The sequence below is a fragment of the Asterias amurensis genome, chromosome 18, assembly GCF_032118995.1.
Source record: "Asterias amurensis chromosome 18, ASM3211899v1".
In the NCBI taxonomy this organism is placed as follows: Eukaryota; Metazoa; Echinodermata; class Asteroidea; order Forcipulatida; family Asteriidae; genus Asterias; species Asterias amurensis.
In genome coordinates, this window is record NC_092665.1 from 8,201,893 (window position 1) to 8,219,017 (window position 17,125).

The 17,125-nt window shown below is 40.4% G+C and overlaps 2 protein-coding genes across 2 annotated transcripts in view; both read right to left on the reverse strand.

The window, feature by feature from the left end:
* LOC139950777 (putative cytosolic acyl coenzyme A thioester hydrolase-like) overlaps positions 1–15,158 on the reverse strand; it is a 29,146-nt gene extending 13,988 nt beyond the window's left edge. Inside the window, exons 1-6 of the mRNA XM_071949586.1 lie at positions 14,564–15,158; positions 10,349–10,469; positions 8,132–8,312; positions 4,600–4,827; positions 2,691–2,900; positions 1,067–1,251 (exon numbers count right to left, since the gene is read on the reverse strand). Coding sequence (XP_071805687.1) covers positions 1,067–1,251; positions 2,691–2,900; positions 4,600–4,827; positions 8,132–8,312; positions 10,349–10,469; positions 14,564–14,889 — 1,251 coding nt within the window. The 5' untranslated portion in view covers positions 14,890–15,158. The remainder of the gene's footprint in view (positions 1–1,066; positions 1,252–2,690; positions 2,901–4,599; positions 4,828–8,131; positions 8,313–10,348; positions 10,470–14,563) is intronic.
* Positions 4,844–8,114, reverse strand: LOC139950779 (uncharacterized). Its single transcript, XM_071949587.1, has one exon. The coding sequence runs from the start codon at positions 6,935–6,937 to the stop codon at positions 6,302–6,304; it is 636 nt and encodes a 211-aa protein (XP_071805688.1). The 5' UTR covers positions 6,938–8,114; the 3' UTR covers positions 4,844–6,301.
* Positions 15,159–17,125: the final 1,967 nt, after the last annotated feature.

Genomic DNA, 17,125 nt, shown 5'->3' on the forward strand with positions numbered 1-17,125 from the left:
TGGAACCTGTAGTAGTTTCAGTAGTTTAGTACATAATCTCATATGAATACAGGGTGATATTAGTGGAACCTGTAGTAGTTTCAGTAGTTTAGTACATAATCTAATATGAATTCAGGGTGATATTAGTGGAACCTGTAGTAGTTTCAGTAGTTTAGTTCATAATCTAATATGAATTCAGGGTGATATTAGTGGAACCTGTAGTAGTTTCAGTAGTTTAGTTCATAATCTAATATGAATTCAGGGTGATATTAGTGGAACCTGTAGTAGTTTCAGTAGTTTAGTACCATAATCTAATATGAATTCAGGGTGATATTAGTGGAACCTGTAGTAGTTTCAGTAGTTTAGTACCATAATCTAATATGAACTCAGGGTGATATTAGTGGAACCTGTAGTAGTTTCAGTAGTTTAGTACCATAATCTAATATGAATTCAGGGTGATATTAGTGGAACCTGTAGTAGTTTCAGTAGTTTAGTACATAATCTAATATGAACTCAGGGTGATATTAGTGGAACCTGTAGTAGTTTCAGTAGTTTAGTACATAATCTAATATGAACTCAGGGTGATATTAGTGGAACCTGTAGTAGTTTCAGTAGTTTAGTACCATAATCTAATATGAATTCAGGGTGATATTAGTGGAACCTGTAGTAGTTTCAGTAGTTTAGTACATAATCTAATATGAATTCAGGGTGATATTAGTGGAACCTGTAGTAGTTTCAGTAGTTTAGTACCATAATCTAATATGAATTCAGGGTGATATTAGTGGAACCTGTAGTAGTTTCAGTAGTTTAGTACCATAATCTAATATGAATTCAGGGTGATATTAGTGGAACCTGTAGTAGTTTCAGTAGTTTAGTACCATAATCTAATATGAATTCAGGGTGATATTAGTGGAACCTGTAGTAGTTTCAGTAGTTTAGTACATAATCTAATATGAATTCAGGGTGATATTAGTGGAACCTGTCACCTGTAGTAGTTTCAGTAGTTTAGTACCATAATCTAATATGAATTCAGGGTGAAACCAAAGTGTTTCCTCAAACATCTCAAACAGAATAGGAAGAAACTTACCTTCAGATGTGGGATGTCTAAAACCTCTTTGTTATTGCTAAGAGACACAAAGGTGAAAAATGCATGCACAGCCCTCTGCTTCTTAGAATGTCCTTTAAACATGGTCTCCATGTCCACAAATACTTCAATCTCTATGGAATGCTTACTGGTAAAAGAAGGTCGACCCACAACATGCATCACAGATCCTAAAAGTGGTGAAAGTTAGTAGGAGAACCAGTGCATTAATTCAACTATTGTTTAACCTCCTAAAAACGCACGCATTTACAGACTACTGAATATTCTTGACACAACTACAACATGTCTTGTATAAAAAGATATAAAATAAGGGAATCAATGTGTGGTGATGAGGTTTTCAACTAGGGGTTCAAACCCAACGAGGCCTGGTTCTTGATAATTTTACCGAGATGAAGTCGAGGTAAATTATCAAGAACCAGGCCTCGGTGGGTTTAAACCACTAGTTGAAAACCAATTCAACACACTTTGATTCCCATTCATAAATACCTTTTCGGTAATAAACATCAACACTTTTTGGTCAAAAAGTAAAATAAACGCAAACATTATAATTGTTCAATGATTTCTTTCAACACAACACCCCTCCAGCTTTTAAATGGTAAGGCCCAAGGGTAAACAACTCCTTATAAGGGAATGCTGTGCGCATCGCGCATATCGCATGATGTGACACAACTGTTTCAGCCATTGCTCTCGACCAATAGGAATGAAGAAACTGTCTTATAAGCACAGGTGCAAGCTCGGGTGTCAAGCCCGTGTTTTTCACACTTTTTACTGGTCATAAACAGGTTTTACACATAAAGGTTTATACACACCCACGTGACGCGCTCTCCACCAATAGGAATAGCGAAACTGTCCGAGGTATTTATGAATAATGCTTTATATACAGCAATATTTTTTACAAGGGATTTTTATTTATCATTAAGGCAAAAGACACAAAAATTAACTTGACCCCTATCTGACTGTTTACTGTTTCATTTTCACATCAACTATTTCCTTTCTGTCTTAATTTGACTACTTATTTCTTTCTACTTTATTTATAACTATGGGGGAATTATTTTGATTATTCACCTCCTTTTAGCCAATTTCCATTCTGGAGTTTCACTCACTGCTTTGGATTTATTTTTTATAGGCCTACACACAACAACAAAAGTTAATCTAATTTTATGTTTTCTATATTTACTGGTTTTTACTATAAAACGATGGCCTCAAGGCCACAGTTGGGTAGTGATCTGTTTCATTTCCAAGCTTATGCCTTTATATTTTGGTTTCTGCTTCAATTATATTTGATGTTTTTTATGCTTATGAATAACAACCAGCTAAAGAGAAATTTAATCCTCATTCTATTGTCGTTATCTCCCCCCCCCCCCACCCCGGTACAGTTATTTCAACCAGAAGGACAAACAGTGTCATGCACAATTGCCAAATTATGAAATGTGATTTTAAAATGTGATGCTATAAAAGGTTACTACTACACTTATCGTAAAAAAGACTGCAAGACAAACGACAGGATGCTGGAGCACATTGATATATACAGACTCACTGAACCATCAAGAAAAGCAGTTTGGAAAAGAAAAAAGAAGTTGCACAACGATGTGATAACACTTGACTTTACCTCTTGGTATAGGTTGATGGAAGTTAACTGCATCCATAGATGCAGTTACTACTGTTGTTTTGCAGTGTTTAAATGCGGTGATTCCAGCTACTTCATCCATTAATTTCATTGTCACACCTCCATTAACGTAACTAGCAAAATTGCAATCAGTAACACCAGCTAGATGGATCAGGCTTGACTGAGCATAAGGAACTGAGTGTTCTGTAATACCTAAAAGGAAAAATAAAGATTTTCAAGTAATTAAATTTTACAAAAGAATGAAAAAAAAAGAACAAATGTTTCCTCAAACAAAAACAATCACATTCTTCTTTCAATTCTAAACAATCTTTGTTCAAACAAACAAAGATATTTAAGGCCCTGGCATGGATATTGGTTGTCTTAAGCCGTGTTGGCACTGGATTAATATTTTGGGTAACTTGACCATGACGCTGGGTAACATTCCGATGGGTAAACTGTCCCACCGTCCACACTTAGATTTTTTTGACTCGGGTAAACTTACCGAGACCATGGGTAAACTAACCGAGCTGGCCCCCTGCGCAACTTTGAATAGTTTGATAATCACGAAAGTGTTATTCTTCCATGGCAAAACAGGTCAGCTTCTTCAGGTCATGGACTGATGGGAGATTTCACAGAGTCGTCGCGTCCACATTGGACTTTCTGGCTCAGTTAAACTGTTTTCATGCGTATACCAAGAAGCATGGATATTGTGCAACGCTTCTCACATGCACAGCGCTGCCATCCCATAGTGATCAATCTCTGATATCCCATAGTTATCCATCACCAATCCCGTGGATGTGCTTTTCTATTGCCGTCATCTTTACTAGCGTGCTTGACTTCCAAATGGGAGAAAGAACTGCCGTGCATGCGAGGCTGTGTAGGGGAAATTCCCCTTGGCCAGCAATACCACGTTGTTGTGAAGGTTGGGAAAAAAACTGAAAAAGTACATGGATTTACGTAACTTGCACGTGTGTCGCTGTGTGAACGAATCGGAATGAAAAATCGCTTGAGGTTTTCAAACTTTTACTTAATCAGAACCGATGGTATAAAACACAAAAAAATAAACGTGTTCTGATTCATGGAATATGGATAATATTTTGGTGAGTTTTTTTGGCTGTTTGTATCAATATTTTGTTTGTTTTAGAGTCGTGTTCACGTTTGTTTTAAGTGCCCCTATCCTCCCAACAGTAGAACTGTTTTTCGCATTCGATTGAGCCATTTTTATCCAATGTATAACATGTTCTGATGATCGTCCAGGGCACTCAGTATCTCGGTGCGTGAATCTGATGAATAGAACCAGATGTAAGAGCAATGGGGTCACATCTACTTTGACCTCTTAAAACCGAAGATAAACCGGATAGGGTTTAACTCTGTGCTGTCTGAACGCAATGGGGTTTTATTTTTACGACCACCCCCCGCTGCTCGTAAAAGTTAAACCGGTTCGGGTCTATGTGGGTCTAAGTTAGTACGCTGTCTGAACATACTTTTTTTCTTTTTTTTTTCAATTCAATATTGGTTTATTTTCATAAAAAAATACAAGACCAAATAAAAAGTCATAGACTAATGGCATTTGGTTAACAATAAAATTACATCAAAAATATATGTACAAGTTTACATGATAAAACAATAATTATTATTAAAAATATTATTTACAACTTGAAAACACCAGCACTAAAAATAAGTGGCAGCTTCAAAATAGCGCCCTCTTCACTGTGGTTTATGCAGCCCTGTTGCCTGATGCAGATTTATTAATCTTTTTGTTCACACCAAGATTATTTTTGTTCTTTCCCTATGGTGCTCGCAGCTACAAACTGTACATATTTTTTTCAATGATCATATTGCAGAAACAAACCTTGTTCACTTTTTATGTTAGTGCAGTGAAATTAAGAATGAATACGTAGTTGCAACTTACAATTGTCTTGATCCATCAGATGTTCTACCTCTGCCATAGTGAAGCTAACAGTACTACCAAGACCCTGTCTCCTTCTTGCTTCTTTCTGTTTATTGTAACGCTCCCATCCAGCAGCCTCTTCCTCTGCTGACAAATAACTTATCTTTGGTATAGGAAGGACCTTACCCAAAGTCTTCACACTTGTAGGTACATACCATAGGGTTGCCTTGTTAGTCATTCTTTTGGTGCCTGAGTGAAAAATGTCATGGTTTAAGATGTGACATTAAAATAAAAGATATTATAAGGTCAAAACCAGCTTTGATTTCTTCAGTTACATTGGCCATGAACGTACTTTCTACATATTGGGAGAATCCCTTGACCTGCAAAGCAAAAAGTCTTTCATTATAACATTTCAACCCTAATCCTAGTCAAAGTCCTAGTTAATGAAAAATGGACTTGAGACCACAGATCATGATGAGACTAGCCTCGAGTCCTCCAGGACTGTGTCAGTGATACCATAGTGCCATTGTCGTCAACTGCCACCTCCTCGCATGCTCCCAGATGGTTGATTGAAGTTTACAATTTCAACACATACCAAGGATTTGCTTTGGGCAGACAGCCTCGACACTTAAAAACATATTCATGTAAATTGTCCCATACGACCTAATACATGGTTAAAGGTACAACCAAAAACTAATGACAGAACATGATAAACCTATGCTTATATTCATAAGGTGTACCAGCCTGGTTCAGATCTCATTAAGTGTTTTATAATGAAATATCTCTCTCTCTCTCTCTCTAGTCGACCGAGGTCGGAATCATGTTGGGGCTCGCAGGTACTTGTAGTTTTCATCTTCGTTTAGTTGCACACTGCTACTTGTTTTGATGTCAATTTTGTCATTGGTGATGATATTGATTGTTAGATATTCGGTTTTTGACTCATTAAGTCTTAGGCCCACACTTCCAGCATGCCTTTCAACATTTCTCAGTAGCTCTTGGCCATTGCGCTGATCATCGCTGCAAAGGCAAATATCATCAGCGATATCCAGATCACATAGGACTTCTTTAGGGTATCTGGAGCATTTCTTTGGTTGAGTGTAAAACCTTGTCGCTCTGCGTCTGTGGTTGACTTCCTCATTATGTAGTCCAATTAAATAATGAACAAAAATGGGGCAAGTGTGTCGCCTTGTAAAACTTCTTCTTTGATTTTGAAGGGATCAGTATGGCTTCAGGAGAAAGAACAATTGCTTCAGTGTTTTCGTGCATGGCTTGGATTGCGCAGACCATCTTCATGGTATTCTATACGCCCTCAGTATTTTGAACATTTTCCCCCTGTGAATTGAATCAAATGCCTTTCGAAAGTCGACAAATGTTACCATGAGGGGAAGATTGTGGATAACTGCTTCTTCCATTATGCGCCTCAGAGCTAGGATGTGTCCAACAGTACCCCTGCCTTTCCTAAATCCATTTTGGTTCCATTTTAGCTTCTCTTCAAAAGGGATTCTGCATCTGTTGAGTATGAGTCTTTGTATATTTTAGCTGCAATAGGGGTCAGGCTTACACCTCTGTAGTTGGTGGCCAGATTAAGGTTGTCCTTCTTGGGTAGAGGGACTATGCCGCTTCTTGCAAATTCGAGTGGTTTTTCTGTTGAGTTTAGTATGAAGTTGCAAAGAGATAAAAGAATAACTTTGAATAACTCTGCCAGAATTCCTGTGGAACTTCATCAAGACCTGGAGCTTTGCCAGCCTTTGAAGCCTTGAAAATCGCATTGAGCTCTTCCATAGTGAAACTCTCTGATTTCTAGGTCACAGTCGGAAACAGTTTCAATGCTTTCACTGTCGTCTAGTATTGAAGGTTCTTCTCCCAGTAGAGCTTCAAAATGGTCTTTCCACTGTTTCTGTCGTTCCTCGGGTGTATTGCCGTTAAGCCTTCCTTGGGTTTTTGTTTTTCTACCAGTCATGTGGTCAATTGTTTTCCAGGCTGCTGATGGATTGTTCCGATTGAAGTTGTCAGATACTTCATCAAATCTTTCTTTGTAGTAGTCACTTTCTGCTGTTTTGTAGGCTTCAGAGAGCTGGCTTTTTAGTTTTTGTACCTCGCTTTGTTCGGTTGCCATTTGCAGTTGTTCTTTCGCATCGGCAACTGATTCATTGTTGTACAGGGTTGCTGCTTTAGTTCTCCGCTTCCTTTTTGGGAGAAGTTTAGGGGCCACCTCTTTATTTGCTTGTACCAGGTATGTGTACTCTTCACATGGGTCTGTGGTGTTGATTGAGAGTGCAGAAAATCGGTTTTGAACAGCAACGGTGAACTTCCTCTGCAATTCTGCATCTGTTCGAAGAACTTTCCAGTCTAGCATCATTCTTTTCTGAGTCGATTGTTTTGGTGCTCTTAGGCTCAAGACTATGCGGCAGGTGAGGATACGATGATCTGAGCCAACACTTCCGAATGAGCTGTAGGCTTCGATGTTACGAATGCTATTTTTCCATTTAGTTCTCACCAAGATGAAATCTAACTGTGCGTGGTAGCCTGATGGATATGTGAAGGTCCATAGTCACTCTTTTGGTTTCTGGAAATTTAAGTTAACAGGAGTGAGGTCAGTTTTGTCGATGAGGTCTTGAAGGAAGTCGCCGTTTCGGTTTGTACATTTGTGGAATATATACTTGGCAGTAGAATGGCCAACCTTGGCGTTCATGTTTCTTCCAATTAGAAGAAAGTTGTGCTTTGGAATTCCTTCTATAGCTGTTTTGAGATGTCTGTAGAATAGTTTTGCCTTGTCTTAGCAGCTGGCGTTTGTTGGGCTGTAGCAGGTGATGATGGTAGTGACTGGGCTTCCACTGAATGATGCTTTGAGTATTCTAGCGGAGATCTTTTCCACATTTTGTAGACATTTGCTGGCATGGGGACGCAAATGTCCCACTCCCCCAACTGCTGCACAAATTTAATTTCTAGTTGTAAAAGATGTTAGTAACAACCAACCGTTATGAAGTATAAGACCTGTGCCAGCCATGGAATGGATAGTGCATTGTTTGCTGTTGAAACATAGAGCTCAAACTTTTCAGAGAAAGTTTAATCCCCAAAATTCAGAACAAATTTTGCTTAGGTAAATATTTATGAATATCAATACACAATGGCTTGAAGTAAAATTATCTCATACGGTCACCAACCAAAAATGTGACAAAGATATTTATGAGACTACTGTTTCTAAATTGTTTAAACAAAAACAGCAACATTTTGAATTGTTTTGTAACATTTTTTTTCTAGTATACCTTCCCAGTCATATACCAACAGCTTACTGCTGTCACCCAAATCTATTTGAATCTGGACAGTAGAGTGCTCTCAAAAAATCTTTTAAAAGATGACTTAATACTTGTCAGAATTAAATCAAAGACTCAACCATATATACTGTAAAGATTACTTCCTGCACATTGACTGACCCTTTCCAACAATAATACAGAAGATGTTTTCCTCTAGGCCCCACATGAAGTTATCTGCTATACGATGATGTAACCTTCATGTATGTGTACTCTATGCAGCTCATCCTCTTCATTCTTACCATGCATTACATCCTCTGCCCATACTCGTACTTGTACTTCCATGGAGTGGTATGCTGTGTGTGTTATCTCTGCATGAAGTTGGGCAACTTCTCCTATATACATAGGTTGTACAAAGTCCGTCTTCTCCACCCGTACTAGACCTGCCACACACTGCTCAAATTCATCCTCTGATGTGGATTCCTATATTAATGTCGATGCAAAAATATCATCAACGTGAATCATGCAGTGACATTTCTTGATCACGTATACACAAGGCATACATGAGAAAATAACCCATCAGCTGCTTGTTTAGTTTGAAGCGTACAATGTTCCTTGATAAAGTAATGTTATCTTTAAATTGCTACAGATCTTAAGATGGTGTTTCATGGCCAAGCAGTCAAGTACACCAGACTCAATTGCTAGGGTTTCTGACAATCAGAGTGTGGGTTTTAGTCCCAGTCTTGACACTTATGCTGTATTAGACTGTGCTACCCTCTCTATAGAGTCGCTTGAGGGCCCCCTTCAAGCTAGCCAGAGGGTGAGTTTTTTCTAACTCACATGGTTTTTAACACCATTGCAGCCATCCTTACATAAATGAATTTGATCCACGATTTACTACTTATAGAACACTCTCCTCAATTTTAGTCATCACTTTAGACACTTCGAACCACAGTCATGTAAGTAGAGCTATTCCCTAGGCTTTTACAAAATTATTTATCACAGCTTGCCAAAACGATGTTTTTCTGGGTCAATCTGCTCTATATTTGAATTTGTGCCTCACCTAGATTCACCCCCGTATTTAATTCAGCAAATAGGTTCAGATTTCTCAGACTTTTGGAACTCCATATTCTTGTAGATATTGCATTTCCACCTGGTCATTCCATGAATAAGTGTATTTTGGTCTTTTAATATCGATACTTAGTAGTTAAGGAGCGATCCCTGTTTCTTATTTACGAACATACCACTACTGGCCAAATTGGTGGAGCCATCCCTGTTTTTAAGGATTTGGCTTGTATTTACCATTTAAAGGTATTTTCGTATTTTTAACTGTTTTCTCATAAACATTGTTACTTGTTTTTTGTTTTAAAGACTATTGAGAAGCAAACAAAGGTTTTCTCATGTAGGCCTATTTCTTACAGTTCATTGTGAAATAAAGATCAGCTTTGGAAACTGGAGCTCTGAACTCTGGCAGACTCAAATTTATTTTATTGTTGAAACTAGCTGGCAATTTTGGGTTACGCTACACCACACGCTACACCCTCTTAACCCAGTACATATGCCAAGCAAGACACTAAAATGGAGGCAGGTGCTATATTTGAACAGCTCTGCAAACACCATGTAGAATCAGCACTTTGAGATGCCATTGGGCGCGATGAAAGCACTGTAAAAATTGTGCATATTGTTAAACTGCATAAACTGCTTTTAAAACTCAGTGGGTCCATATTGTAACATTCAACCGTACTTCCAAAAGAATCATGGCATTGAAATCACATTACTCAAAGCATGTCTGAAGCTTTGCATCCAGTGTGGAAAATAGGAACAAGTAACATGAACTACTGAACTTGCAGAAACAACCATGATTTAATCTCTTTTACAATAAGCCAGGGTGGTCTCAAACAGTAATACTCTGCTCATCTTCATGCATTTGAAATATCAAAATATTTGTTTGTCTCCTGCAAGACGAGCAGAGTTTACACGTACTGTGTGAAACAACAAGACCACATTGTTGTCTCTTTTCAGAGCCAATACTCCTCCCAAAAGAAATTTACTCATCATCTGCAAGATTAAAGGTACACCTTGCCTTGGATCGGTTGAGTTGGTCTTTGAAAAGTGTTTGTAACCGTTAGTTATAAATTGCAATCGGTAGAAAGATGTTGTAAAAGTAGAATACAATGATCCACACAAAAGTGCCTCGAAAAGTTACCTCGTTGACTAACACGGTCGGCCATTTATGGGAGTCCAATTTTTGACTCCCATATAAATGACTGACCGTTTTAGTTCGCACAGTAAAAGGAAAACCACCCAATTTCGAGGCAAATTTGTGTGGATCATTGTATTCTACTATTAGAACATCTTTCCAGCATGCATATTTTTTTTATAAAAACCGGTAACAAATGGTTTTTTATAGACCAACTCATCCGATCCAAGGCAGCGTGTCCCTTTAAATACATTGTAGATACTTGCTTTTATTATTATTATAATAGTTATTATTTATTATTATTCCTAGTTATACTGACGTGTCTCCTCATGACATTACAGTGTCTAGTTGAAACAATCAGGCCTGCTTGTTCAATCATCTTCAAAATAACACCTCCATGAACATTTCCTGATATATTGGCATCTTGTGGACCCATCAATCTGTAGTAATCAAAATAAAAAACAAACTTATCACAGACTCATACTTTTGCAAATAACATAGTAAATGAAAAGGTCAGTTAGAAAGGTGTTTGGGTTTGAACAAAGACAATTTTACTGGAGCGAGACTTGAAACACAAACAATGATCGGGTGATGAATAATACTAATAGGCAGAACATTTAGTCAGCACCGGCTTTCTTTCAGCAAACTTCAACAATAAAACAATGCAGTGACTGCTTTTGGGGACTAGATCAAATTTTACTGTGACAAACATTAGTTTCCGTATCCACAGACATTATGACACATTGAACCCATCCCATTGAAATAGCACCCGGGCTAGTCATCTTGCCTTGCTCTCTACCAACCGCCACGCCTCTACTCAAGCTTGCGATCAGCTTCTGACAACACACGCCTGACAACACCCAACCATCAGAACACTCTCATCTGCTCACAACCCGACTTTATCCTTTATTGCTCCTCGAATGTGGAACAACCTCCCAGTACGCATCAAAATTGTAACTCTTTGCCATTGTATTTAGGCCTACATGTATATCAAAGGAGGTCCTGTTTTCAAGGTGTCCTTAAAATCGTGGCAAATCTTTTACCTCTCTGTGCGCAATGTAAATAGTCCCTAGATAAAAAATTTGTGGTTTTATTTGCCAAGCAAAGACTCGCCTCTCCCTTGACCAAAACTTAGAAACACGAAAGGCTCCACTGGTTATTTGCCCTTGTAATGCCCTTGTAATGCAAACTGCTTGCTTTAGAGTCATACACAGAGTCTCACAGAACACTTGTAGTCACTGCAGATGTTTCTTCCTGGTATGGCTTTACCGGGAAACCATTCTTTCTTGAAAACAGGAAAAACTCAAAACAAATGGGACCAGTTGAAGTCATTGAAGATTGGTGTGTGGTGTGAAAATTTCAATGTCCATCAAGTTTTAATATAATTATGTTTGCATACTTCATATACACAAATAAAGATAATAGATCGATCCAGTAGGCTCCGCCCACAACGCACGTGTGAGCAAGAACACGTGGGGCTCTCCAATGCCTTCCTGCACAACTCTGCCCCGTGCGCCAAGATACGCGCACGCATGTCGGACCTTATTTGTCGGACCTTCGTTGCGTTGTGAATGGTCAATACGCAATGGGGCAGAGCTTATTGGATTGGTCTGTTAAGGCATCGTTATATATTTATTAGGCATCATTTTTTCAAAAATTAGGCATATATATATACCGTGAAAACAGGTAAGAATACTAGTAGTTCCATTTGTTTTGCTCTTTTCAGCGCTTTGATCTTGATGTAAAGGCACTTTATAAATATTTTGTTGTCTCTGTCCTTACTCATAGATGTAGTATACACATGATGTAAGTTAGGATGGGTTACTTGTCCTAACTGCTGAGCCTGCTTAGTTTCTGAATGTGGACAATTTTCCTGTTATCCTACTGAAAACACATCAGACATGACACCAGGATAGATTAGCATGATATTTTTAGGTGTGTCAGAAAATTACAAGGGATTTCAGAATATTATTCTAGCCCTGGTTTTACAAATGGTTTGGAAAAGTTTCCGTATGGCGCCACCACTTTTTCATTCGATAGTACATCTAATTTACCTCAATCTCCGTGGAGGCTGGTCATCTTGCCACCTAGCTAGCTAGCCACCTAGCTAGCTCGCCACCAAAAAAGCCGCCCCCTGCCAAAGTCGCCCCCTAACCGGCTCGCCCCGAGTTGTTACAAAGTCGCCCCCTGACAATGTCGCCCCCAGCCAATGTCGCCCCCCTAGCAAATTTGCCCCCAGAAAATAATTTTAAAGGGTTCTTTCAGGTTCTTTCAGGTTCTTTCGGGTTATCAAGTGGAGAGGAGAAGCTGGCAAGGGGGGCGACCAGACCCTGCAACCCCTGATGATCCTGAACACCCGGCAGCTACATGTACTCTCCCCATCAAAACTGAAGATTTTACTACAGCCGAAGTGAGGAAAGCCATCAAAACGATGAAAAACAACAAGTCACCAGGCATTGATTGTATCACTGCAGAAATGCTGAAAGCAGGTGGTGAGGAATCCATTCAGTGGATGTGCACGATCTGTAACCAAGTGTGGAAGTCCGGAATTGTCCCAGATGACTGGAAAGATGGCACTATCATCTGTACCCCAAAGAAAGGAAGCCTTGCTGATTGCGACAACTGGAGGTGTGTAACCTTAACTGTCTGTTCCTGGCAAAGTTGATTCTGCAAGATGATTCTGAATCGGTCTGTGACCTGGTAGATAATGGGCTTCGTGAGGAACAGGCAGGTTTCAGACCGAAATGCTCCTGTGCAGAACAGATCTTTACTCTCGGTCGCATCATTGAGAAGAGCCAGGAGTTCCAGGTGCCTCTTGCAGTCAGTTTCATTGACTTCAGTAAGGCTTTTGACAGTATTCATAGGCCTTCCTTGTGGGGAGTACTCCTTTCATATGGCATTCTGGAGAGGATAGTCAAAGCGATAGGAAACATCTAATGACAACTCCCGCTGCCGTGTTTGGACCGAAGACAGTCTCAGTGACTGGTTCCAGGTACTAACTGGTGTGCGCCAAGGCTGTATCCTGTCTCCTATTCTATTCGCTGTGGCCGTTGATTGGGTTCTGAACAAAGCTACAAAGGACCATGGAATCGTTTGGACTGGAGGAGCCAAAGTGTCCGACCTTGATTTTGCTGATGATATCGCAGCATTGTCCGAAAATACCCAGGGTCTCCAAACTGTAATGGACTCCATCAGTGATGCCTCAGCTAGACTGGGTCTTATGATCAGCAGAAAGAAAACAAAAATCATGGTTTCAGGTGATCACCAGACAACACCTGACATTCTCGTTGGCAAGATAAAGTTGATGTAGTGGATGACAGCCAGGGATCAACAACCAGCTTAATAAAATCTGGACAAGCAAGAAGTTCTCTCTTCAAACAATTCCAATGTGCTTTCTACTTTACTCTATGGCTGCAAACTTGGCACTTAAAATCAAGTCAAGAGAAGAAACTTGATGCATTCGACTCAAGATGCCTAAGGAAGGTCTTGGGCATTAAGTGGGATGACTTCGTCGGCAACGAGGAGGTCAGAGAACGATCACAACAAACTCCAGTGTCCAATACAGTCTGTGGGCGGCGCATGAACTGGTTGGGCCATGTTTTGCGGCTTCCCCCTTTGAGACTCGCCAATCAAGTCCTGTGGTGGAACCCACCGGGAAGGAGGAGGAGAGGCCGACCTAAAATGAACTGGCACCAGACTGGAGCGACGTCAGGTCACTGACTGCTGACCGATCTGCCTGGAGAGCGTTGACTGCCTCATGCGTCGGACGACGCAGGAGTGCCTAAGTCTAAGTCTAAGTGTGCGCGTCGCGCGTATCGCATGATGTGGCACAACTGTTTTAGCCGTTGCTCTCGACCAATAGGAATGAAGAAACTGTCTTAAAAGTACAGGTGCAAGGTCGTGTGTCACGCCCATGAATTAACACTTTTTACCGGTCATAAACAAAGAGTTATACACACCCACGTGACGCGCTCTCCACCAATAGGAATAGAGAAACTGTCTTAGGTATTTAAGAATATTGTATTGGATTAGGGTTAGGGTTAGGGTAAACCTGTATTAAATTTAACTTTTACAGAGTAGATTTTCAATGTTAGGGGGTAGGGATCATGTAGTTTTTAGGTCATAGACCTTCCACAAGCACATCATTACTTCATACGGAATTTTTCTTGAAAAGATTTTAACTATATTTTTTTACCATTATTTAGCCTTCATTATTTTCCGAACAACATCTGGGGGCGACTTTGCTAGGGGGCCACACTGGCTGGGGCGCAATGAATGTTTGGGGCACATTGCCGGGGGCGACTTTGTTTCAACCCGGGGCGAGCGGGGTAGGGGGCGACTTTTCAACAACTCGGGTCGGGGTGAGCTGCGTAGGGGGCGACTTTGTTAGGGGCGAGCTTACAGTTTACACTTTTCAGTTGGCGAGATGACCAGCAATCAGCATTCACCTCAATGTCAATGAGATCCCTTTTTGTAAAAATAAGTGAAAAAAAGTGGTGGCGCCGTCCGGAAAGTTATCCAATGGTTTACTCACCTGCAAACTTCAACGGATTTCTGCTCCCCAGGCGTTGTAACACCACTAGTTGCCATCTTGGAATAGGCTACTGATGACATTGACAGTAGTGACTGACTGTTTTTAAAAAGTTTTTTTTTTTCAGTGATCGGGTCTTGCTGATGAAGTTTCGCTGGTGTTGCCGAACCACCACCGTTAATATTTATGAAACAACTAAATGAACAAGATGATGACGAGAATGATCTCCGTACATTGGCAGCACTTTTTTTTGAGTTTGTAAATGTAAGACCACGTCCATATAAACAATTGTTTGACACTGACTTAGTTCTTCGAAGAAAATTTGCCATTAATAAAAAGGGGGTCCTACCAAAAGCCGACAACAAGCCGACAACGCCGACAACAAGTCTATAGCGTCGCCAACACGCCGCCAACAAGTCTTAAATACCTCAAAAATGGCAAATAAACCATATACATTTTAGAACTATGTGTGTTTTGTAATATAAACATAAATTTAATGGAAAAACTTCACGAAAAGTGTGAATTTTTAACCAGAAAAAAAACTTAACATTCACGGAGAACGGTCGGACGCCATCTTGGCTTAAAATCGTGTTTGGATCAGTCCATTATGATGCGGGTGAGTCAGACTTAGCAATAGAGGGCGGGCGTCATGCACTGTGCACATAGACCTTTTCGCAAATATCGGGGCGCGCGCGTAAAGCTTGGAATTAGGTGCATTGTGGTCTAGCTGGTAGCAAAATTTGATTCATATCTATCCCACAATGCACCTCATTCAACAGTCTGCGCTTGCGCATTGGTATTTGCGATAAGGTCTACTGCAGTGAAGGTCTTCACATAAAGCCCGCCCTCTGTTGTTGACAAGTGCTAAATCTACCCGTATCATGTTGTAAAAGTAGAATACAATGATCCACACAAACATGCCTCGAAATTGCGTGGTTTTCCTTTTACCTCGTCGACTAACACGTCGGCCATTTATGGGGGTCAAAATTTTGACTCCCATAAATGGCCGACCATGTTAGTTCGCACAGTAGAAGGAAAACCACGCAATTTCGAGGCAAACTTGTGTGGATCATTGTATTCTACTTTTAAAACATCTTTCCAACCATATGCATTTTATAAAAAACGGTTACAAACGCTTTTGTTTTGACCAACTCGTCCGATCCAAGGCAACGTGTTCCTTTAAGCCAAGATGGCGTCCGACCGCTTTCCGTGCAAGTGAAGTTTTTTTCTGGTTAAAAATTCACACTTTTTGTGAAGTTTTTACATTAACTTTATGTTTATATTACAGAACACATATAATTCTAAAATGTATATGGTTTATTTGCCATTTTTGAGGTATTTAAAACGTGTTGGCGGCGTGTTGGCGGCGCTCTGGACTTGTTGTCGGCTTGTTGTCGGCTTTTAGTAGGACCGATAAAAAGGCCATAAACAGGAGCGACTTATGTGGCATAATCAGCCTTACTTTTGTTTCAAGGAATTAAGCTTCGCGTAGTGTGGCCCATACTAGCTCGCTGAGATATCGTTTACACACCGTACTGTACATGTAGTCCGACATTAAAAAAAAAGTTTAATTAGGATACATACGTACGACTATTTGGGTTTTTGTCCCAACTTGATAATCATGTAAAATTGCCATTGGGATTTCACCATAAATCACAGACGGTGATCGTTCAAGCAACGTGGATTGCATGCTGGTATGTGTGTGTGTGCGCTGTGCATATTGACACGCTGCATGCAGCAGTAGACTTGATTTCAAGTCTGAGACTGCGATTGTCATGTTGTTTCTCTGCATAGATCTAGATCTGGATCTGGATCGATACTACAATCAATCTCCCAATGTAGGTTGCCGGACGAGTCGAAATCAGTTCGCACACGAGAGCACTGATTTCGCGAGAGCACTATCTCAGCGTGTGGGCCGATTTAACGACTTGTCCACAAGTCTACAGCTACGGCTAGATCAGCGCGTCTGTCAGTGTTGAAGAATGGCAGACGCGCGCGCCCTAGCCGTAGCTGTAGCCGAAGTCGCCAATTCGGACACGGCTTTCCTTGTATACTTTAAGCGGGATTCCGCGCTTCGCGCGGCGACCCCGCTAAAAAGCTTTTCGTATAAAATGCTGCAAATAATGTAAGGGGGTGGTGGAGCACAGTGTCACAATACAAATCACCGTAGCATTGTGAAATCGTATACACTTGCCCGTCTTCTTTCCATTTCTTATTATGTTGACGATCCCATCCATATTTTCCAGTTTCGCGCGGGTCCCGCTATCGGGTAGGCCTACTTTCCCAGTCCATTTTATACCACGTTTTGTTTATTTTTACGTTCAGTTTATTAGTTTTCTATCCCGTATCGATTATGAGTCATTTTTATGTTCTTTCCCGAGGGCCTGTATTTTCCCGGCCCGTATTTGTATTATTATTATATATTTTTTTTTGCCGTACACCCCCGTCCCTGTCCCACCTTGCGCCCCTTCCTGCTCTTCCGTCCGAGATCTAACCCGCACCTCGAGCTCGGTGTGCCTTCGTCCCTGCGAGAAAGATGGCATTGTTCTTTGCTTGCCACTGTTT

Coding starts and splice junctions, on each gene's coding strand:
- LOC139950779 (XM_071949587.1), bottom strand. CDS start 6,937: ATGATGCTAGACTGGAAAGTTCTTCGAACAGATGCAGAATTGCAGAGG.